Genomic DNA, 24730 nt, shown 5'->3' on the forward strand with positions numbered 1-24730 from the left:
TTGTTGTTGACCGTGTAAAACTATGGAATGGGTTTAAAAACATGGGAAATCCAGAATAACCTCATTGTCCTCATGAGAAACCCATACACAAGACAGGAAATGACAAGATGAAACAGACTGGCTCCAGTTAACAAAGAAGAAAGACAAGCCAGTATCTTCTCTCCTTATTTATTCCACTTATAAGTTGGGTATATATTAAGAAAAGCTGGACTGAAAGAAAATGTATCTTTAAAACTGGAGGAAGAAAGAACAATAAACTGATGCAATGCTGATGATACCACTATGATAGCTGAACATGCAAATAATCGGCAAACTCTAATAATGAAAATCAAGGACCCCAGTGGAAAAAAATGGGACTAAGACTGAATATAAGAAAGGCCAAACTAATGAGGTGCCATCCAACTCTATAGCAAACTGTCTGGAGTGGGAGGGGGGGCACTTTAATTCACTGAATTAAATTTAGATTAACCAGGCTTAAAACTGACAATGAAGATACTGAAGTGATGGATAGCTTCTGCCTTTAAGAATGAACAATCAACAATAAAGAAATCAGTAATAAAGAAATCTACCTTTTACGATCAAAACCAACACTGAAGAAATCAGGAGTCAAAACTATGCTGATTAGCAATGAAGATCCAGAAGATTCAGAAAAAGATATTCAAATGCTAGGATGTGTCTACCTGCAAATAAGAGAATTGGACAGGCAATGGTTTTTCCCTGTGATGATTTACTACAGGGGTGTCAAACTGCCGGCCTGCAAGCTGGTTGCATCATACGGAGGCCGGCAATGCAAAAAAAAGTTGTGATACGTTGCGACACGTCACATGACGCAGTGAGTTTGACACCCGTGCTCCACTACAACGTGCAAGTTGGATTTGAAGAAGCAGGATAGGAAGAATATTGATGCTTTTGAACTTTGGTATTAAAGATAATTCCTGAGAATACCATGGATAGCCAAGGAAACAAAGATATTATAGAATAATCAATTCAGAGTTCTCCTTCAAGGTTAAAATAACCAGGCACAAATTATCATAATTTGGACACATTATGCAAATCACACCAATGTGTTACATTAGTGATGACTAATTCAAGAGTCTCAAACCTCATAGTATTGTGGCACAGTAAATGCTAAAGGAATTTGTGTGACCCTCCCCTCTTGGGAATAACAAGGTGTGTGTGTGTGTGTGTGTGTTCACACTAAAAAGTTTAATGGGAGTTAGAGATGGGTAATATATTTATATTTAAAAGGCTACTTCTATTTGCATTTCTGATAGACTGGTCATCTTTAGCTTTTTTTAATTGCCCAAAAGACTAGACATTTAAAATAATATGTGAAATTACTGAACACTAACATGTAAATTTTTATAGACACCACGCACAGATGTTTTTTTACAGTAAACTGGAAGTCATCAGCCAACAGAAAACTAACCATTGATCACAGCAGTGTTGGGACTGCCTGATGTTTTTAACAATTAACGAAACCTATGGATGGCTAAAATCAAAATGTGTCTCAAGTTACTCTGTTCTCACTTTATTTGCACAAACTGAACAGGTTTTTTAAAAAAATGTGTGACTTTCCTGTAAGTAGCTCATGACTGCAAGATAACAACCCACATTTGAGAAGAAACACAACGATAAAGATCTAAAAGTGCCATTCTCTATATCAGTGATGGCGAACCTTTTAGAGACTGAGTGCCCAAACTGCAACCCAAAACCCACTTATTTATCGCTGGGTGCCAGGTGCCCTGGCACCCAGGTGCCCTGGCACCCAGGGCCTGGCACCTGTGTGCCAGGTGCCAGGCCCACTGGATGGGTGTGGCTGTGGTGGTCATGGTAGATTGCGTGGGTGTGGCCAAGGTGGGCATGATCACCTCAATGTTGCTCGTGGGGAGGAATGCCTGTGGGGTCCGGGCAGGGTTGGGGGAGATCCAGGAGGTCTCTGGCAGGTGGGACAGTGGGCAGGAGGCTCATCCTGCGGAATGAGGCAAGGCGAGGCAGGGCGAGGGCACCATTGTCACAGGGCAAGGTGAGGCAGGGGCCGGGGCAGCTGCTGCCTGACACCATCAGCCCCTGCACACAGAGGCCAGCGAGCGCATGGGTGCTGGGATGCATCCAGCCATTGTGGGACCTCAGCGAGTTAGCAGGCGGTTGGTTGAAGAGAAATGGTTGCCATCTCCGGGGCATGGTGAGAGTGCCCACAGAGAGGGCTCTGAGTGCCGCCTCTGGCATGCGTGCCATAGGTTTGCCACCACTGCTTTATATGGAAGATATTTTCCTGTGCTATTTTTTAAAATTTAGCTAAAGTCCTTACATAAAAAAGAAAAAAAATGCATAATCTCTTACAAAAAAATTGTACGTCTCAATATATTCGATCTAACAAAGTTTTGCAAAAAAAAATGTTAAAATCTTTTGCTTGATTTCTACAATACACAGAATACCACCAAGGGGGATTTTTTTTTACTGATGCAAATCTCTGGAGCTATACAACACATTGCTGAAATGTATATACATGCAGAACAACAATACATAAATGCTTCACCATATTAGTGTTGAATGCTATTTCAACAAATGGAAATGACTTTTGAAGCAGTAATTAATTACAAGTCCTATTGATTATATCTCTGTTTTGTGTTTGGGCTTAGCAAAGGTCAGAAGTGCCTAACCAAAAATATTACATATTGAACCAAAGATGTATAAAACAAGTGGTTCAATATTTTGTATCATAAGATTCTCCTGAGTATTATTTGCCTTACAAAAATGAATACAAACTATAAATAATATAACTCATCCACAAATTATTAATTTGTTACATACACATCATTCCCAGCTGCACAATTTAGATAAGCGTTTTTTTCCACTTAACTGTAAATACTTACAGAACTGTTCACATATTTTCTTTGGAAATGGACTTGGTTGAAATTTAAGACAAAATTTATAACATAATTTTTCTGAGTCTCAGAACTTAAAGGGCACTTACTTTTTTTGAAGTAATTTTACAAAGCTAGTCTGTACATAACAGTTACAGGTTTTCTAGATGCTGGTCTAGTATCAGATATCACTTAAAACTGTGCTTTATACTAGAGGTAGAATTCATGATCCAAAATATGGCTTGAATTACCAAACACACTAGCAAATAATGGCTGAAATAATTCTATCTAGTTTGTTGGTTATCTGAATGTACAATATCCATATTCAACCACCATATAATCATAAACCACATGTATCTATGGGACAGAGAGTGGTATAGCCTACAAGGATTGGCAGCAATCCTGAACTTTTTATTTCTTGTATTGCATATTAGCTTGTTCCTTGTGCATGGAATTTTCTTTCTGGCTTTCTAGTTATTTCACTTTAAGAAAATGTTGCTATGTTTTTTTTAATGTCCTACTTTCTGGCTTCCTTATTCATCTTTCATCTCATTTGCCTTCTATCTTCTGGCCAGTTAAGTTTCCCTTTCCCTTCCTACTCCTTTCTCTCATATATAACGTATCACTGAGATCATGACCTTTGCAAACAACTGTTTTACAGGTATTTTTTAATATAGTACTCTGTGCACATTAGGCACTTCCATCAATATACAAATACGACTATTAGTCACTACAATGGAATGGTCAACTAGTAGAAAGCAGATAAAATTCCTATACCATATCAAACTAGGATGACTAACCTATATTCCACAGGCCACATATGGCTTCCAGTTCCCAATTTGCAGCCTCCCATCGTGCTGCCCCAGATTATAGCAATATGTACAATTGTTCTCACCACAAACTATTATAGCACTTATCACTAGATAAAATGTTAAAATGGAGGAACTACATCAACACATTTGGCTTTGCACATTGCATGTAACCATAGCTTTGCCTACAGCTTTTGGACATCACATTAATGTAAAAATACTGCAACTCTCAAATCAAAAGTTTACAGTACTCGTCCTCAATGCTATAATTTGGTTTATTTGATTTAATTTGCTTGTGGCAGGGTGTTTATTTTTTTTATTACTGAACGTATGTATACCTCACTTTTCTGCTTATATAAGCACTCTAGATGCCTTACAATCTCAATTCAGCCCCTATGGTTTGTAAACCACAATGTTCATTATAGTGAATGAACTCTACCAACTGTGGTTTATTCAACAAACCTCAGTTATTGAGCACACCATGACCAACCATGGCTAAACACAATATGTGAGCCAAGTAAAAGTGAAAGAGAGAAGATAGAAAGTTACAAGTGCATTTATTGAGGGAGGAATAATGCAGAGCCAAAATCATAAAATCCAGAAAATCCTAGCAAGAGTAATCATTTGATCACAAACATTTCACAAACATTGAAGAAACTGCATAGCAACCGAAGAAATTGAATCAGCAGTCTATTTCTATTACAGATTCAAATATATTTTTATTAAAAATTTTGCAGAATAAGTGAAATATCATTATGTTACCTTAACTTTGTCAAGTTCTGCCTTTGAACATGTTGCATGATAAGACAGCACCTGATCCAGAACAAATGGGAGGGAGGGGGGAGAAAGAGAAATGGTTACAGGTGAGAAGCTAAATTAGTCTTCTTAAGCCGTCAAGGAAGTGAATATTACAATGGTTTATTAGTATCTCTGCAATATATATTATCCATGAAACTACTTACCCTGGTGGACCCAATTTTAAAGAAAACTAGAATGCCCATGGTTCTACTTCTAGATTAATACAGCTACTCATCTATGCCTACTTTGAGTTTTTAAGTCTTTTCAGCCTTATTTGCAAGGCAAATTAATAAATAAGTTATTTGAATTATTTTTGATCCTGGCAATAGTACCAACCACCACTGTACAGAGATATAACTGCCCGGGGAAAAGTATCCTGAAAAACTGAGGGGCTGCTGAGAGGCACCAAACATTTTCTGGGGTTGTTGTTTTTTTTTGACAAATCTTAAAAATGTTTCCTAATAGTTTGTTTTTAAAAGTTGAATTAAATGATTGAGGTATGTATAGAAACTACTCATACCAAATTAAGAAATTAGATAACAGTCTAAAAGAGTTTTTAAAAAAACTCTTAAAATCTGTCTCACTTTGCAGGAATAAAACTGTAATAATGAGCCGATGATTTAGACACTTTTTTACATGGCACAATGTTTCTTCTGTTTCTTCAGTCTATTCTTTTTAATAAAAAAATTGTTTTCTTCACTTGTTTAATAGAGAGGAAGTCAAAGTTCAGTATACATAACTTTTTTTTGTTTTCTTTTGTTTCTATTTTCAATATTAATTTCTTTCCAGTCTGCTCTTCCTGTTCATTTTCTATATGCTAGGACCCTACACACTGCAACAATTCAATACTTGTATATATATATTGGCATTGTTGCCTTCTTACCAACCCCTTTCCAAATATATATATATATCATCCTTCAAATCAGTCTCATAAAAAGCTTTTAAAAAAAAAAAGCCTGATTTTCAATAATACTTACATCAAGAGCCACAGATTGCTTTGCCCAGGACTTCTTCACTTGGTCATACATTATAGTATTATTGATGCCCAAGCCACAAAATATAACAAAAGCCTAAAAAAAATGAAAAAAAGAAATCTAGCTTTAATATAGGTGATTTCAAAATCTAATAATACTGAATGGAATAAAGAAAGCAACGTTCTGGTTCCTAGGATGTGTATGAAATAGAAAACACATATTGTGTGAGCTCAGAACAAAACAGTCCCATTTGAAATGCTACTGTGTTTACAGCTCAAGGAAACATGGAAACAATTAAGTTCTTCCTTCTCAGGACTGTATGAATGCACAGAGTGGCAGTCTATGCAGATTTTGGCATGTCAGTTTGCAGAAAGATTAGTCAAGTGTTAATTTTTTTAAAAACCCCAAAATGAGAAAGAAATTTGAAATGTCCTATACAGGTTTCAGAGATTCTTGTCCAGGGGGCAAGGGGGAGTGCTGACTTTTTCCCTATTTATTGTGGGTTTTCTTATAGAGAGTCAGCAACACGTACCACCTGACATCACAATTCTTATTTTTCACTTTCAAGATGAGGTTTTATCTTTTTTGGCAGCCTTGCAATAGCTAGCTTATGAACATAAGAACGAACAAACAAATATGCTTCTCCATACTGGAATGAAAGAAAGAAAGAAAGAAAGAAAGGAAGGAAGGAAGGAAGGAAGGATTGCAGGGAAGAAATCTTACAAGGAAAATACAAAATTGCTTCCCTAGACACTGGTGCTTAGTTTATCTTCTAAAAACTCAGCTTCTCAGAAAAAGAACAAGAATGAGTCATGCATGTATGCTTGATTGGGGAAAAAACAACCCCTTTTTACTCCAAATGCCAAAGAAACAAATACTGGACATCGCAAGATCTTTTTATAGCAAAATACATCATAGCCTGCATCACTATTGCACAGAAACATGAACAGAGTTCAAGCCCTCAGCAAAACTCTGAGCAGAGTTCAAGCCCTCAGCAAAACTCTTAGGCTGCATTAACAGAGGGATAGAATCAAGATCACGTGAAGTGTTAATACCACTTTACAATGCCTTGGTAAGGACACACTTGGAATACTGCATCCAGTTTTGGTCACCACGATGTAAAAAAGATGCTAAGACTCTAGAAAGAGTAAAGAGAAGAACAACAAAGATGATTAGGGGACTGGAGGCTAAAGCATATAAGGAACGGTTGCTGGAATTGGGTATGTCTAGTTTAACGAAGAGAAGGACGAGGGGGAACATGATAGCAGTGTTCCAATATCTCAGGGGCTGCCACAAAGAAGAGGGAGTCAAGCTATTTTCCAAAGCATCTGAAGGCAGGACAAGAAGCAACAGATGGAAACTGATCAAGGAGAGAAGCAACCTAGAACTAAGGAGAAACTTCCTGACAGTTAGAACAATTAACCAGTGGAACAACCTGCCTCCAGAAGCGGTGAAAACTCAACAATTATTAGCTGAAACCAACTAGTACAGACTTTTTATATGAGTTTGGTGCCCTACAAGCTCAATAAATTATGGATGGTTGCATAGACAGACATATGTTTAGACTGGATTTGGCATCTTTATCCACCGATGGAGCCCAAGAACCTAAGATAGGCAGATATTGTTTAATAATATTAAAGGTATAATTATTACATTATACGTGTTTCATATGCAAACATAATTATTTTTAAGCCAAAATGGAAGAGCAAAGTTTGGTGTTTTTAGAATAGCAGATTCAACCTTCCATTTCAGTGTTACTATTTAGTTGTCTCATTATCACTCAAACAAATGCCGAAGCACACTACAGCAACACAGGTTCTAAAGATAACTGCCACCACTAATATACAGGTAGTCCTCGAATTACAACAACAGTTCATTTAGTGACCGTTCAAAGTTACAACTGACCATTCTTCACGCTTACGACTGTTGCAGCATCCCCATGGTCACATGATTTACATTCGGATGCTTGGCAGCTGACTCACATTTATGACGGTTGCAGTGTCCCGGAGTCATGTGATCGCCTTTTGCGACCTTCTGACAAGCAAAGTCAGTGGGGGAAGCCAGATTTACTTAACCATGTTACTAATTTAACAACTGCAGTGATTCACTTAACAAATGTGGCAAGGAAAGTTGTAAAATGGGGCAAAGCTCACTTAACAAAACATAAATTTGAGGCTCAGTTGTGGTCATAAGTTGAAGTTGTACTGAAATCAGGTAATCCAAGAAGATTCTATTAGATTTTTTTACTTGCCACACGTGTTACAGGAAGATGTCATGTATAGAAATATATATGCTGCAGTGAATATTATGTAATTAAACTGCATCAATTTGACATATCTTACCTCAAAGAGCCGCTGATCAGCATCATCAAAAGGTTTTCCATCAAGTCTATTCAGCACCTGAGCAACCCCTTCATAAGGAATTAGCAAGCATAGTTAATTTTATATTTTAAAGGAAACTGTGTATTCACAATGATAAACCATATACATAAATAAATTAATAAAGGAGATATGCCACAAAACAAGAACTCAAAATTCAAAAACCATAAAGCATAATACTTGCATTATAAATTATAAGTGCTATTATACCAACAGCCTCTGATACTGGATTACTAATATATTCATCAAAGCTTGAATTCAGCTGAATGAAACAACTCGAAATAGTAGCTCCCCCCCTTCCATACTGGCTGAATTAGATTTAGCTCTGAGTGTCAAACTTCATGTCAACTTATTGTACAAATATTCTTTGTGTATCGCGTTTTTTAACATAACAAATTCCATGAGACAATAAATTATAATTAATTTGGAAGCGGAGCGATCTGTTGCTTGCCAATCTTCTTTTCTTCCTAATCCTCTTTTAAGTACTGCTGGATCAGTCGTTAAAACGTCAGAAATAGGCTTTTGTTTATTTTTTCAAGCAGAATTTTATTTATTTTACCATTAATGATTAATAAATTAATCACTAAAACAGCCAATAGTAAAGTTTTGTTACAGTTCTAGATTGTTTGTTTTCTAGATTGTTTTATACCATTTTATACGGACATGCACAATATCAATTATAAATTTAATTTGCAAATGTACAAAAGAACAATTTCTTATTATTACAGTACTACTGTAGTAATTGATAGTGAACTATATCATATCAACATATTAACACGTTTTATATTTAAAAAGTATTTTTAGTATCTTACCAATTATTTGGTGACTGTTATTCCATATAGGTACGCAGAGTACAGATCTTATGTGAAAACCAGACATCTGATCAACCTAGATAAAAAAATTTCATCAACTATCATAACGTATGATTTAGTCTTAATCCAAAAGGTATATAGATAGCCCTTGATTTAGGACCACAATTGGGAACACAACTTCTATCACTAATTGAGAAGAGTTACAGCTGATTTACAAACTTTTTGCCACAGTCATTAAGTAAATCCTGCAGTAACTAAGCAAATCCAGCTTTTCCCATTGACTTTGCTTGTTGGAAGCTGTCTGGGAAGGTCACAAATGAAGATCATGTGACCCTAGGTCACTACACCATCATAAATACACACTGGTTGCCAAATGCCAAATTTTGATTGTGTTACAACTAGGTGCTGTGACAGTTGTAAATGTGAGGATCACTTGTAAGTCGTTTTTTTCAGCACTGTCGTAACTTTGAACAGTTGCTAAATAAATGGTCGTAAGTTGAGGACTACCTGTACCATCATTCCATTGCATATTTGAAAAAAAAGTGCTTCAATACTAGGCAAAATGATATGGATCTATGCAACTTAATTGAACACATCTCAGTTGTACTGAAAATCTTTTCTTCTTGAACTTTGGTGATCCTTTTTTTTAATCTGTTTTGTATTTTAATAGTCTTTGCTGCTTTTTATCATTTTAAGCAATAATTTATGGTATATGGAGTTCAACCTGTGATTTCTGCTGTGCTATAAATGAAGTAGTTGCTGGACCCATTACTAACAAACATTATAAATAAGTTTCCAAAAGGTTAAAGGCACTTCACAACTAAACTATATAATAAATTTACTTGCAATTCAAGAAGTGCAGGAAAGGAACAAAAACAAAATCTGATGGCAAATCTCAGTTCTTAGCTTTCTTTTATATTAATCAGATGTTATTTTAATAATAAAGAATTTTTGTCTTCAATAATCATTGTTCCTGAAAAATTGACTTTGGAGATTAAATATTAAAGAGCACCACAATAGCATGAAGAATTAATTATTGCTTCTTCTGCCTCATAAAAAACAATATTCTTTCTCCAAATAAGTTGACAGCATTTTTATTAATGCACTCTTTAAGGGAATGTAAAACAAAAATTAATCAGCTGCATTACATATTAATCAAAAGAGCATATGTGAAATTGTAATTCTACATTCAGTAAGAATATTATACGCTTTATTCCAGCTTGCCTTTTGGCAGGAAATATTGCCTAGGCATTAATGTCATCTTCTCAACAACTGAATTTATTACCTCCATCAGTTTTCTCTATAAAATGGTTCTGAGCACTTATTTCAAATATAATAAAAAAATCTATTATGAAGGCTTTTAGAGACGTTCCTTGATAGACTTCCTATAAACAGAAGACTTTGTAAAAATGTCACTTTTGCTCTTTTAGCTTTGTATGGATTGAACTGCTGTAAATTCTCACCTAATTCTGCACCAGGCTCCCACCCACAAAGACACTCAAACTAAACTATTTTAGGGCTCTTTGAATAAAGTAAAGGAATTAAAAATGCTATAATTGTAGGAAATTTTGATACTTGCAGCATCTACTGTCAATTGTGAGCTGGTATTTCCAAAAAATAATGAAGGCTAAGAAACTGTGCAATGGAGCAAAACCTTAATGGACTGATTTGAATTGACCAGGCAATTACTTTGATGCAAAGATCCAATCCTTATTTTAAGTATGGCTAAATCAAATGGAGAAAAGATGCATTCAGAACGCAAATCTTCAAAAGTATTGGGGATGGGTGGGAGAGCAAAGGATCAAGAGGCAATCATGACCATGCAATTGAAGCCCCATCCCATGTATATGTGTGGAAGTTCAATACATGTGCAGAAGGGTTGTGGATTCAAATATGTGGTCACCAGCACCATCTTGACTTTTTTTTTAAAACACACCATGAGGATGTTTCTTTAAATCTTGTAATTTCTTCCAGGTCTGTGATCAAATCACAAAAGGTATTCAGCTGCCATTACATTTGATAAACATGATTACCTATTAAAAAGCTATTGGGGTACTTATATAGGTCAAAAATGTCTTACTTCTGCATCAAAGCGAGGATCCTGATAAGCATCACTGTTGTTCACTGGAAGGCCGGTGGAAGCTACAAGTTCGGCAATGCTATTATTCACTAGCCAGTCTGAATAAGATGCTGATGGTTTCTCCAAATTGTCTTTGAAACTATTAAAAAGAGCAAGGGAAAAAAGAATGTAGTCACTATTGGTTGAAGACCGACTTTAATATATATATATAGAAACCATGATCTTGTTTCAGAGTAACCTTTAAAATTTCAGAGCAGCTTAATTGCGTTTAGATAATAAAAAATGGGCAGATAACTTGGATTTATTTGCTCTCAATATTTATATCTATACACAACTGGGGGAAATTGTTAGAGTGACACAGAAAAATGATTTGCATTTTCCTTTAGTTATGCCTTTTACTCTATTTTGTAACACACTGTCTTATTATTATTCTATATGGCCTATTGTCTAATCAATAAATAATAATAACAACCACCACCACCACCTAGTTCAGGGGTTGGCAACCGTGGCTCTTTTATGACTCGTGGACTTCAACTCCCAGAATTCCTGAGCCAGCAGGACCTAGTTTCTTCTAAAGAACTCAGTGCATATAAGGGCCAACACCAGTTAAAGAACCAGCAACTATGACTTGACATGGTTGTGAACAAATAAATAATAAGTGTGGGATTTCCAAATATAGGAATGAAGGCGAATATATATGTCCCAGGATAACGTTGCAGGATCCAATCTGAGTTGGTCACCAGGACCAGAAGTTTAGTCTTCTGAGCTTTCAGACTCATGCTAGAGCCCATCCTCAGGGAATTTCTCTCTTGGAGAGTGTGTGCTTGGGCTATTCTGCGTGTATTAATATGGTGCCTGTTGCGTATGAGTCTTTAAATGTTGATTGATGTGTTGATGCTGGCTATAAAGTCATTGGTTGTTGTTTCCTTGTGCTACCAAGCCCTCCTAAATACTTGATAAGCTGGTGGTAAATTAGCACTTCTGTTGACTTGACGAGGGGCCCATTTCCCAGGCTTCAATCACTTCCCTTGGCTACTTTTGTGGCTGCTCATCCAACAATCNACTGGATTACTAATATATTCATCAAAGCTTGAATTCAGCTGAATGAAACAACTCGAAATAGTAGCTCCCCCCCTTCCATACTGGCTGAATTAGATTTAGCTCTGAGTGTCAAACTTCATGTCAACTTATTGTACAAATATTCTTTGTGTATCGCGTTTTTTAACATAACAAATTCCATGAGACAATAAATTATAATTAAATTTGGAAGCGGAGCGATCTGTTGCTTGCCAATCTTCTTTTCTTCCTAATCCTCTTTTAGATACTGCTGGATCAGTAGTTAAAACATCAGAAATAGGCTTTTGTTTATTTTTTCAAGCAGAATTATATTTATTTTTAGTATATTTTAGTATATTTAGTATATTAGTATATTTAGTATATATGGTAATTAATAATTAATAAATTAATTACTAAAACAGCCAATAGTAAAGTTTTGTTACAGTTCTAGATAGTTTGTTTTCTAGATTATTTTATACCATTTTATACAGACATGCACAATATCAATTATAAATTTAATTTGCAAATATATAAAACAGTTTCTTATTATTACAGTACTACTGTAGTAATTGATAGTGAACTATATCATATCAACACATTAACACATGTATTATATTTAAAAAGTATTTTTAGTATCTTACCAATTATTTGGTGACTGTTATTCCATATAGGTACGCAGAGCACAGATCTTATGTGAAAACCAGACATCTGATCAACCTAGATAAAAAAATTTAATCAACTACCATAATATAAGATTTAGTCTTAATCCAAAAGGTATACAGGTAGCCCTTGACTTAGGACCACAATTGGGAACACAACTTCTATCACTAAGTGACATGGTTATTAGAAGAATTGCAGCTGATTTACAAACTTTTTGCTGCAGTCATTAAGCAAATCCTGCAGTAATTAAGCAAATCCAGCTTTTCTCATTGACTTTGCTTGTTGGAAGCTGTCTGGGAAGGTCACAAATGAAGATCATGTGACCCTAGGTCACTACACCATCATAAATACACACTGGTTGCCAAATGCCAAATTTTGATTGTGTTACAACTAGGTGCTGTGACAGTTGTAAATGTGAGGATCACTTATAAGTCAGTTTTTTCAGCACTGTCGTAACTTTGAACAGTTGCTAAATAAATGGTCGTAAGTTGAGGACTACCTGTACCATCATTCCATTGCATATTTGAAAAAAAAAAGTGCTTCAATACTAGGCAAAATGCTATGGATCTATGCATTTTAATTGAACACATCTCAATTGAACTGAAAATCTTTTCTTCTTGAACTTTGGTGATCCTTTTTTTTAATCTGTTTTGTATTTTAATAGTCTTTGCTGCTTTTTATCATTTTAAGCAATAATTTATTGTATATGGAGTTCAACCTGTGATTTTTGCTGTGCTGTAAATGAAGTAGTTGCTGGACCCATTACTAACAAACATTATAAATAAGTTTCCAAAAGGTTAAAGGCACTTCACAACTAAACTATATAATAAATTTACTTGCAATTCAAGAAGTGCAGGAAAGGAACAAAAACAACATCTGATGGCAAATCTCAGTTCTTAGCTTTCTTTTATACTAATCAGATGTTATTTTAATAATAAAGAATTTTTGTCTTCAATAATCATTGTTCCTGAAAAATTGACTTTGGAGATTAAATATTAAAGAGCAACACAACAGCATGAAGAATTAATTATTGCTTCTTGTGCCTCATAAAAAACAATATTCTTTCTCCAAATAAGTTGACAGCATTTTTATTAATGCACTCTTTAAGGGAATGTAAAACAAAAATTAATCAGCTGCATTACATATTAATCAAAAGAGCATATGTGAAACTGTAATTCTACATTCAATAAGGATATTATATGCTTTATTCCAGCTCGCCTTTTGGCAGGAAATATTGCCTAGGCATTAATGTCATCTTCTCAACAACTGAATGTATTACCTCCATCAGTTTTTCTCTATAAAATGGTTCTGAGCACTTATTTCAAATATAATAAAAAAATCTATTATGAAGGCTTTTAGAGACGTTCCTTGATAGACTTCCTATAAACAGAAGACTTTGTAAAAATGTCACTTTTGCTCTTTTAGCTTTGTATGGATTGAACTGCTGTAAATTCTCACCTAATTCTGCACCAGGCTCCCACCCACAAAGACACTCAAACTAAACTATTTTAGGGCTCTTTGAATAAAGTAAAGGAATTAAAAATGCTATAATTGTAGGAAATTTTGATACTTGCAGCATCTACTGTCAATTGTGAGCTGGTATTTCCAAAAAATAATGAAGGCTAAGAAACTGTGCAATGGAGCAAAACCTTAACGGACTGATTTGAATTGACCAGGCAATTACTTTGATGCAAAGATCCAATCCTTATTTTAAGTATGGCTAAATCAAATGGAGAAAAGATGCATTCAGAACGCAAATCTTCAAAAGTATTGGGGATGGGTGGGAGAGCAAAGGGTCAAGAGGCAATCATGACCATGCAATTGAAGCCCCATCCCATGTATATGTGTGGAAGTTCAATACATGTGCAGAAGGGTTGTGGATTCAAATATGTGGTCACCAGTACCATCTTGACTTTTTTTAAAACACACTATGAGGATGTTTCTTTAAATCTTGTAATTTCTTCCAGGTCTGTGATCAAATCACAAAAGGTATTCAGCTGCCATTACATTTGATAAACATGATTACCTATTAAAAAGCTATTGGGGTACTTATATAGGTCAAAAATGTCTTACTTCTGCATCAAAGCGAGGATCCTGATAAGCATCACTGTTGTTCACTGGAAGGCCGGTAGAAGCTACAAGTTCAGCAATGCTATTATTTACTAGCCAGTCTGAATAAGATGCTGATGGTTTCTCCAAATTGTCTTTGAAACTATTAAAAAGAGCAAGGGAAGAAAGAATGTAGTCACTATTGATTGAAGATCGACTTTATTATATATATAGAAACCATGATCTTGTTTCAGAGTAACCTTTAAAATTTCAGAACAGCTTAATTGCATTTAGATAATAAAAAATGGGCAGATAACTTGTATTTATTTGCTCTCAATATTTATATCTATACACAACTGGGGAAAATTGTTAGAGTGACACAGAAACATGATTTGCATTTTCCTTTAGTTATGCCTTTTACTCTATTTTGTAACACATTGTCTTATTATTATTCTATATGGCCTATTGGCTAATCAGTAAATAATAACAACCACCACCATCACCTAGTTCAGGGGTAGGCAACCTTGGCTCTTTTATGACTCGTGGACTTCAACTCCCAGAATTCCTGAGCCAGCCATGCTGGCTCAGGAATTCTGGGAGTTGAAGTCCGCGAGTCATAAAAGAGCCAAGGTTGCCTACCCCTGAACTAGTTTCTTCAAAAGAACTCAGTGCATATAAGAGCCAACACCAGTTAAAGAACCAGCAACTACGACTTGACATTTTTGTGAACAAATAAATAATAAGTGTGGGATTTCCAAATATAGGAATGAAGGCGAATATATATGTCCCAGGATAATGTTGCAGGATCCAATCTGAGTTGGTCACCAGGACCAGAAGTTTAGTCTTCTGAGCTTTCAGACTCATGCTAGAGCCCATCCTTAGGGAATTTCTCTCTAGGAGAGTGTGTGCTTGGGCTATTCTGCGTGTATTTATACTGTATGGTGCCTGTTGTCATACTCAGAAATTTACAACTAACTACACAACTACGACCGATATTTCAGTAACCAACAACAAAGGAACACGATGGTTCGGGAGGATTTATGAACTATTCGACCACCATTTAATCGTGAAGACAACTGAACTGCTCCCCGGGTAAAGGGTCCGAAGTTAGTGAAGGGAACCGATGAAAACACCGACGAGTAGGTTGTTAGTTTGAAGCTGCAAAACTGAAGGCATGCCCTTGTTCACTGCAATGTGAGAGATCAGATACAATAGTCTGTGGCTCTATTACTCATTCCCTCAGATCAGTCACATATCTCAAGCTTGAGGTAAAATTCTTAAATCCTGGGCTATGTTTGAAGATTTCTTTCATCTCTCTCACACACTTCTATTACTCTTAAATGCATAGTTTTCTAGAGTCCACAGGCATCTGTTTTCTGCCTGCCACTTATTCCAACTTGCAGCTCATATTTCTCCCAGACAAGGCTAGAAGTAAACCTTTGAATGACTTAGAAGAAACATTTGTATTTGGTAAACACATCTCCCCAGCAATGTAGATTAGTCACCATCAAGGGAAGAAACTGTCCATTCCAAAAGCAATCTGTTGGGGGGGGGGGGGGGAAGGCTCTTACAATTTGTTTTTGCTTCTCTTTAATCCTTTATTTCTCTTTTTTGCTATTATTTACCTTGGCTAAATATAATGGCATCAGGGGTGTCCTTAGTCCTGACTCAAATATGTTGTATCCTGATAATTTGATTTCTTGGAACTAGCTAATAAAGGTTTACTTTATCTTATCTCCCCCTTATTCTTGATTTCTTTAAAAAAATTTCTGTCTTGGTATCACCTTTTTATTTATCTCATTGAAAAACACTACTAATCTCATAGTTCCACAGAGGCAAAGATTGTTGTTAGAACACACATATATTTATTCTAATGTTAGTTTACTTTTCTGTCATATTCTCATCTTGTTTATTCATTGTTTTATTACAAAATATTAACACAGAACTGATTGATGAAGGGTCTTTTTTCTCTTCCCTACCCTCTTTGGAATTATAGTAAAACTAATATTCTTTTTATAATCCTTCATTTTTATTTAAACTGATCGTAGGTATAGAACTTACTAACAAAAGGAATTTATCTCCATATTTATCATGTTGCACTAGTGTGATTTCTACAACAGTGCAGCATATGTTGAATTGAAAGGTAGGATTACAGGCAAGAGCGAACTAGGACCTGTTTTTCAGGCCTTGTCTGATAATGAAATTTATGGAAGTCAATCATACAGCTGTATTTCACAGCAATAAGATTTGACTGACAGACCAGAAGGACCAAATCCAAATCGAGGTCAATTCCCAGCCAGACTTACTGGATCTGAGATGCTTTCTTTATGGAATTTGGCTTTTCATTTAAATACACAATGCCCCATCAATAAACTCCAGATCATAATCTAAATTGTATCCTTTGCTTTTCAAATAAAGAACTCAGAAATCTGTACTTGAATAAAATATTACTGAAAACAAAACCTAGTCTCAAAAATAACATAAAAGATGCATCTACAGTTTTCTCTAGCCACTTCTTTCTATCCTGAAACCTTCCTTCTTTCCCTCACAATGTCTAAATAAAAGAAAGAATAACTAGGGGCAAAATATATTACGTTCTGTTGTTCCATTTTCAGGATCCTGAAAAAAAGGATTCCAAATCTGTTTTTTTTCAACAACTTTCTTTCCATGATTGATTGCTCTATATAACACACTCAAGGATTACTGCATATTACTAAAGATATGTAGAAAGAACACGAATGTCAAATGTTTCCGATGCAAATTATTCAAAAAAGATTACAATAACCAAATCCAGAAGACATCAGAATCCCTAATAAGTTTAGCTAGAACAGAATTGGAATCTCCATTGGGAAAAAAAATTAAGGCAAACAGAAAGAGACACATAGGAAAAAAAGGTGATTAGGGCAGAAATTACATGGTCAAGGCAAATTTTTCAGATTCAACACTACTTTGCAGTGTTTTATGTTATAGTGAATAGCAGCCCAACGTTCTTAGCTTGTGTTCCAAGAACAGTATCTATGTCAAATTTATTTCTGGACTTTTATTTCTACATAAAAGTTAGAACCAAATGTACATGCTAAATATTCTTAGGAATTATATAAGTCAAGCTACATACTGCAACAATTTCCCAAATTTCAATGAATCCCTAGATCTGCACCTTTTGTCTTATGCTAAACATATCTTCATTTCTCCCCACTGCTCTCTTTGTAATATGTTGTATATGAGATACAGAGACCTTACATAAACCTGGCCAAATAAGTATTAAAAGTATTTCAAGTATTAAAAATCTGGCTTTTTTTTTTTAAAGAGGTGATTTAATTAGTACTCATCTTGTCATTAAGGCACTCCACTATTTAAGCTGGGGGGGGGGTGGCAGGAGAGAAGAAACAGCCCAAAATTTTAAACTACCATGATAATGTTTGCACAGCTAAATAATATTTTCATTGCTAAAAATGAAATAGAAATAACCCAAAATGCATGGAAGTTGGCTGGAAGGAAGAAGATTGTATAGCTCTTCAATAATCACATCAATCAACCTATCGATACGATGAAAGCATCTTCAATTTGTTGAAGCTAAGTAACATGGATGTGATTAATAAACTAGATGAAGTCCATATGGAATGCCCTTGACAGAAGGAGACTTAATCAAATCTTTTAGATAGCTAATTATGCTAAAATAACATTTCATGTAATCATGTCACAGTTGTGCAACTGTTTCCCACATAACAGAAATTCAACCAATTACACCATCTGAAGAATAATAATATTTTCTCTTCTACAACATATTGAGCTCAAGTGCATTAAAATATATAATGCTCTTACAACAGTAGAACAAAAGGAAGGAAATTATGATAGCTGGGTGTTAACAAATGAAAAATTGTGCAAATAATTAAATAAATAAAAAGGATCTCTTATCTGGATTTCTAGAATGAAGGTGAACTTGAAAGAGCTTTTCAGAGACAGAATTTTGTCCTATAATCTAGGTTTTATTCCGAAAAAGAAGATTAATTATAAAAGAATAAAATCTAACCTATTTTCTGTATCAGCTATGCACTTTGGAGACATCAATTCAAAGGACTTGGTAAATTTTACCTCCTGTTAAGATAAAAAAATGTGCAAATGTCATACATTGCCAATTTATTATATAACGTTAGAAAAATACACAATCACATTATAACAAATAAACACGTGCCCTATTTATACTTAAATCATAAAGCACATTCTTTTAATCCTATTTATGTAACATAATCCTTATCTACTGTGAAATTATTACTAATCTGGCCTAGAAACCAGGAGATGGTAATCTAGTCCTGCCTCTGGCAAAAAAGTCAGGTGGGTGACTTTGAATCAGTCACTCTCTCGCAGCCCAACCCACTTCAGGAATATTATGTACTGTATATCTGCCACCTTGAGTTACTTATAAAGTAATAAAGGTGGGATAAAAATGTAATGAACAGAACAGAACAGAATAGAACAATTATTCCAAAGTATGATTTCAAGATAACCAAGTCTGTCTTGAGTATTGTTTTTGTTACTTGAGTACCTCCATGTAATGTGAAGTGAAATATTTTATAGTACTTTTCTTTTGAAAAGCATTTTAAAATATTCTTTCTGTATCTTTTTACACTTATCTTTTTCTTCAGTTTAGCACTTAAAAGAGCATATATAAAATTCCCAGACAGCATCTTATTCTGTCAATCACACCCAGATCTAAAGTTAGCTTCACTTCAACTTACTCTACACCAGTGGTGGCGAACCTATGGCACGGGTGCCAGAGGCGGCACTCAGAGTCCTCTCTGTGGGCACGCGCGCCGTGGCCCCACTCCTAGGCCTTCAGCTGAGTTTTATAAAACCTTTTCGCTTTAGGCCTCTGCTGCCATGTGCAAAAAAAAAAAAAAAGGTTCAATCAATTTCAACTTCTCGCGGGAAAAAAAAAGATCTTGCAAAGTTGGAATTGATTGATTGAACTTTTTAGTCCCACCCAGTCTTCCGTTACCACTGCAGCCACGCCCACCCAATGGGCCACACCCAGCCAATGGGCCACACCCACCCGGCACTCAACGATGCATAAGTGGGTTTTGGGTTGCAGTTTGGGCACTCGGTCTCTAAAAGGTTCGCCATCACTGCTCTACACTGTGCTTTCTAACTATTCTCAATAACAACTTATGACCTTAATAGGGAAATTCCTTACAATCACTGACACAATATATGCTCAATACCCTAGCTCTTATTGTAAGTATCCACAGTGGAAAGTAAGTGATAAAACATTTTGACATCCTAATACAATCCCCATGATTTACATGACGTTATCAGATATCAGCAAACAGGATTAAAAAACAGGATTTTCATTATGTATTGCACACATATAATCATTCCTTTATCGCCATGGTTGCTGCAGATACCTATGGCTTTTATAGCAGTACATTATAAGGGACTGTGATATGTTAATTGAAGTTTGGAGTACTGAGTGGACATTTAAGGCTACTTGGGACTGCCTTGAAGAACAGTCAGAAGCTTTAAGCAGCCAAGGAAGAACAGTTATGGGCATGTCTCAATATGTCTATGTGACACCCCTGCTTTGCAAGCTGCATTGATTGCCAGCTTGCTTCTGGGTGCAATCAAAGTGCCAGTTATGACCTTACACTGCATAGGGCCTATTTATTAGAGGGTCACCTATGTCCCATGGTGTCCCATGGTGTCTGCATCAATATTAGTGCATTTCAGGTTCTTTCAATTAAACAAGGTCATCTATCAGGACCCAGGAAACACAACTTCTCTGTCACAGTGCCTGCCACCTGGAATGAAAATGTAGGATCCAATCTGGTTTGGTCACCGAGAAAAGAGGCTTAGTCTTCTGAGCTTTCGGATTCGTGCTGGAACCCACCTTCAGGGAACTTCTCTCTCATCAGAATGTGTACACCAACCGAAATTGGATCCTAGAACATTATCCTGGGACATATATATTTTCCTTTGTTTGTGGAATGAAATCCCCTCAGATCTGAATGTCTCCCACCCTGTTTGCTTTCCAAAGACCTATAAAGGCCTGGTTTTCCACCCAGGCCTTGGGCTAGAGTGGCTGGTGTACCATTTGCAGGATGTTAGTTACTGGTGGGATGTTTGGGGGTTAGCTGTTTTGGTCTTCTTTCTTTTTCTTTTCCAAACCTGGTTTCATTGTGTGTGGGTTCTATTATTATTTTTATATTGTTTACTATAGTGTGAACCAAATATATAAATAAATTGGAGTCTGAACCTAAATGTTAGACCAGGGCTTTTCAACCAGTGGTACGGGTACCACCTGTGGTACATTGGCACCTGGCAGGTGGTACGCGACCATCCTAGAAAAGTGGTAGTGGGGGAGGGGAATGAGCTGAACCGGTGGCAACACCGCATAAGCCTGAGCGAGAGATGGCTGGAGCTGCAGGGCTGTCAGGGCTCAGCGGAAGTGCCAGGATCAGCGCCAGGCTCCAGCTGGAGCTCGGCGCTGATCCTTGTGCTTCTCCTGAGCCTTGAAGAAGCACCAATCGGCTGGAATGTTGCAGCATCTCCAGGTCTTGTGATTTACATTCAGATGCTTGGCAACTGATTCATATTTATGACGGTCACAGTGTCCCAAGGTCAGCTGAAGTGACCAAAACCTACTGCAACCACCACCCAGCAGATGGGGGGAATAAAAACCAAACACCCCCCCACCCCACCCCCGCTGCCAATCCTCAACAGAAATGATCACAACAATGAAAACTTCGGACAGGAGGAAGAGCGCAGCCGGGCGGGCAGGCAGGTGTCTTGCTCGGCTGTGGCTTGGGGGGCACTTTTTTCAGTGCCATTGTAACTTCGAACAGTCACTAAGCGAACTGTTGTAAGTCGAGGACTACCTGTACTTTATCACTTTTTTGGGGGGGGTCATCAAGTTTTTGACACCTTGCTAGGCAACTGGTGGTACTCGGATGTTGCCATATTCTAAAAGTGGTACAATGGGTGAAAAGATTGAAAAGCCCTGTGTTAGACTACCAGTGTATCAAATTTTAAACTAATTTAAAGTAGCTTTTAAGGTACCAATCAGAGAATTATTCAGATGTGCCAGGAATTGTAATTGCAATGTTATGTACGTCCTGACATTAAACTATGACTACACTGACCATACTTTCCTGGAAAAAATAAAGGACAAACCTGAAAAAGGGGCAAATCTGAAAGAGGTTCATAAGGATCAAAGCAAAATTGTTTATGACATTGCTTTACAAAGGAAAATTCAAGAGCAAAACAAAAAAATCTAAAGGACAGCTTTCTGAAATAAAGGAGTATCCTTTATAATACAGAACGTACGGTCATTCTAATTATGACCCTTTCCCAAAGCTCAGTAAAACAAAGGTTGTCAACTAATTTCAGTGGATTATATATTCAAAGGTCAAGAGTCTAATGCAGGGGTCCCCAACCTTTCTGGGTTGGCAGCCCGGTGGGAAAGGGAGGGGTAGGCACCTTTATGCACGCATGTGCACACACACAAATGTGGCTGCGTGCGAGTGCACATGGATGGGGCTGCCAGCATGCGCGCTCCGCAAATGGGGCTGCTAGCCCCGGCTAGCCCCAGTGCAAGGCTCGCAGCTCGACTAGTACTGGCGCAAGGAGGGGTGAGCACGCACGCACTGGCCAGCCACTCATTCGGCGTGGTGGCCAAGAGGCCACAGCGTGGTAGTGAGCTACGGCCCATAGTTTGGGGATCTCTGGTCTAATGGGTTGAATAATTAGCTATAATGCCTTCAAAAATATTTTTTAAAAGATAGGCTTCAATAAAAAAGATGCTGAGACTCTAGAAAGAGTACAGAGAAGAGCAACAAAGATGATTAGGGGACTGGAGGCTAAAGCATATAAGGAACGGTTGCTGGAATTGGGTATGTCTAGTTTAACGAAGAGAAGGACGAGGGGGGACATGATAGCAGTGTTCCAATATCTCAGAGGCTGCCACAAAGAAGAGGGAGTCAAGCTATTCTCCAAGGCGCCTGAAGGCAGGACGAGAAGCAATGGGTGGAAACTGATCAAGGAGAGAAGCAACTTAGAACTAAGGAGAAACTTCCTGACAGTTAGAACAATTAACCAATGGAACAGCCTGCCTCCAGAAGCGGTGAATGCTCCAACACTGGAAGTTTTTAAGAAGAGACTGGACAGCCGTTTGTCTGAAATGGTGTAGGGTTCCTGCCTGGGCAGGGGGTTGGACTTGATGACCTCCAAGGTCCCTTCCAACTTTATTATTATTATTATTAAATACCACCAAGTATATGATAAGAAGCTAATCTTTTTCTCTACTTTAACATTATAGAGGACTGGAAATGTACATTCAGTCCTCTCTTGGACTTATCATTTTCCCAGATTTAAAGATGAGTGGAGGAAAGAATAAAGATTGGTTGGTGGGCTAAGTAAAAACACCCTCAAAACCTAAACTGTATAATAGAAAATGAGCTTCATTCCACTTCTACTTCTGCTGAATATTTGTTTGTTTGTTTATCATATTTCTTAACAACCCATCTCTCTTTTTCCTATGAAATAGGAATGTTACTGCATAAAGAACAATTGTGTTCAAGAGTCTACACTCCCATTCCACTCAGGCTTTTCTCTCAACAATACCAGGTACCTTGAGCATCCAATTGTTCATGATTGTTCCACCGTACTAGCTTTGCAGCTATTTGTTTCAGCTTAGTCAACCAAAAACTTAGTACTGTACAAATTTTAAACTTTCTACTAAGCACATGCTGAATAAATACATGCAAACATCATTGACACTTATATAAAATACACTTTCCAAAATGTGAAATATCTACTTACTGGTGATTCAATGTCGTCAAGAAGCAATACCAAGCAACGCTCACATTTGAGTAGAGTCTGGGCTCGATGCATAATTTTTTTCACAATTTTCTCCAGGTCTGTCTGTTCTTCAAAGAGATCATTAACCACCTCCAGCAAGGCCTTCATACATGGGATGGAAATCAATCACAATTGGTTTCCAAAAGTAATGAATAAATGATTGTGTAATATTTTTTTTTTTAAAAAAAAAAAGAGCTGTGAAAAGAACCAGTTACTAACACTCTGGAATACTGGCTACTTGTAAATTAAACTTAGATGCACAAACTTAGGACATGTACATATGGAATGTTCTCAGTTTAGTTTCCCTGTAAGAGGCTTGAATATATATTTCAATATTGATTAAACTATTTCTGACTAGGAAATGTTCTAGGACAGGAGTGTCAAACTGCCGGCCCACCCCAGCTCCAGCAATGCGAAAAAAGTCATGATACGTCGCGACACATCACGTGACGGGGTGAGTTTGACACCCGTGTTCTAGGGAATATTAGCTTTCTGTAAGAACTAGCAAACTATTTCGACATATCATAATGATTCCAAGAAAATAATAATAAAAACAATAATCTGGTTCCAAGTAAACACCTTAAGTATAATCAAGCAAGTTTGATCTAAACCTGTGCGACCTTGTGCTGAACATGAAATCATTATTTATTTTTCTTTCATGGCAATTTGAAAGTAAAGGTGCAAAGCATTAATTAATCTCAGAGCTACTTAGCTTCAGATTGTAGTGTCTAATTTAGGGGTTTCATAAGGCAAATTATAATGTAACAGATTAATTCTCAGTGGCAGTCTACTAAATTTTTGAGATAAATTAGATATTAAGTGATCTTGAAAAGTATTAGTAAAGAACAAGAAAAAAAGCCCAGAATAGCTTTTTCTGCATGTTTCAAAGTAATTATGTGAAAAAAAGAAAAAAGAAACTTTTTTCTCAAACAGAATTATAGCCTTGATAATTATGGTAGTGAAGCTGAATAGATTTCAGGCAAACCAATACCATGCATTTGACATAGGATTTATTTCAGTTAAGAGTGCTGTACAAAACAAGGAGTAAGCAAATATGACACAATCCAGTGTGAATACAAAACAGTGTACTGATGCTGATTTCTACTCTTATTCATACTGCACTAATTATGGCAGAAGTGGGCAATCACCAGTTGAAGAACTGCAAAGATTTTTTACAGAAAGATGCTAAAATTGCTAGGAGTGGCAGAGGAAAAAATTGGTGAACTAATATAAATGCAAGAGACTGGGCAGATGGATAAACTTTTAGGATTCATGTTCTGCACGAAAATACATTTGGAGGGATTGAGGGCTGCGAAAAGGACGAGATATGTCATACGAGTGGACAAAGAAAATTTCTGGATGTTCCTTTTTAAAAATTTGTGATTTCGTTATTA

General features: G+C 36.5%; 1 protein-coding gene across 1 annotated transcript in view; it reads right to left on the minus strand.

Moving 5' to 3' along the window:
- PDE11A (phosphodiesterase 11A) overlaps positions 1-24730 on the minus strand; it is a 100466-nt gene that overhangs the window by 73326 nt on the left and 2410 nt on the right. The window contains exons 2-8 of the mRNA XM_015814979.1: positions 23298-23438; positions 18514-18578; positions 14508-14646; positions 12416-12491; positions 7791-7858; positions 5452-5544; positions 4439-4489 (exon numbers count right to left, since the gene is read on the minus strand). Coding sequence (XP_015670465.1) covers positions 4439-4489; positions 5452-5544; positions 7791-7858; positions 12416-12491; positions 14508-14646; positions 18514-18578; positions 23298-23438 — 633 coding nt within the window. The remainder of the gene's footprint in view (positions 1-4438; positions 4490-5451; positions 5545-7790; positions 7859-12415; positions 12492-14507; positions 14647-18513; positions 18579-23297; positions 23439-24730) is intronic.

The sequence above is a fragment of the Protobothrops mucrosquamatus genome, unplaced genomic scaffold (genome assembly GCF_001527695.2).
Source record: "Protobothrops mucrosquamatus isolate PMUCROS unplaced genomic scaffold, P.Mucros_1.0 scaffold301, whole genome shotgun sequence".
In the NCBI taxonomy this organism is placed as follows: Eukaryota; Metazoa; Chordata; class Lepidosauria; order Squamata; family Viperidae; genus Protobothrops; species Protobothrops mucrosquamatus.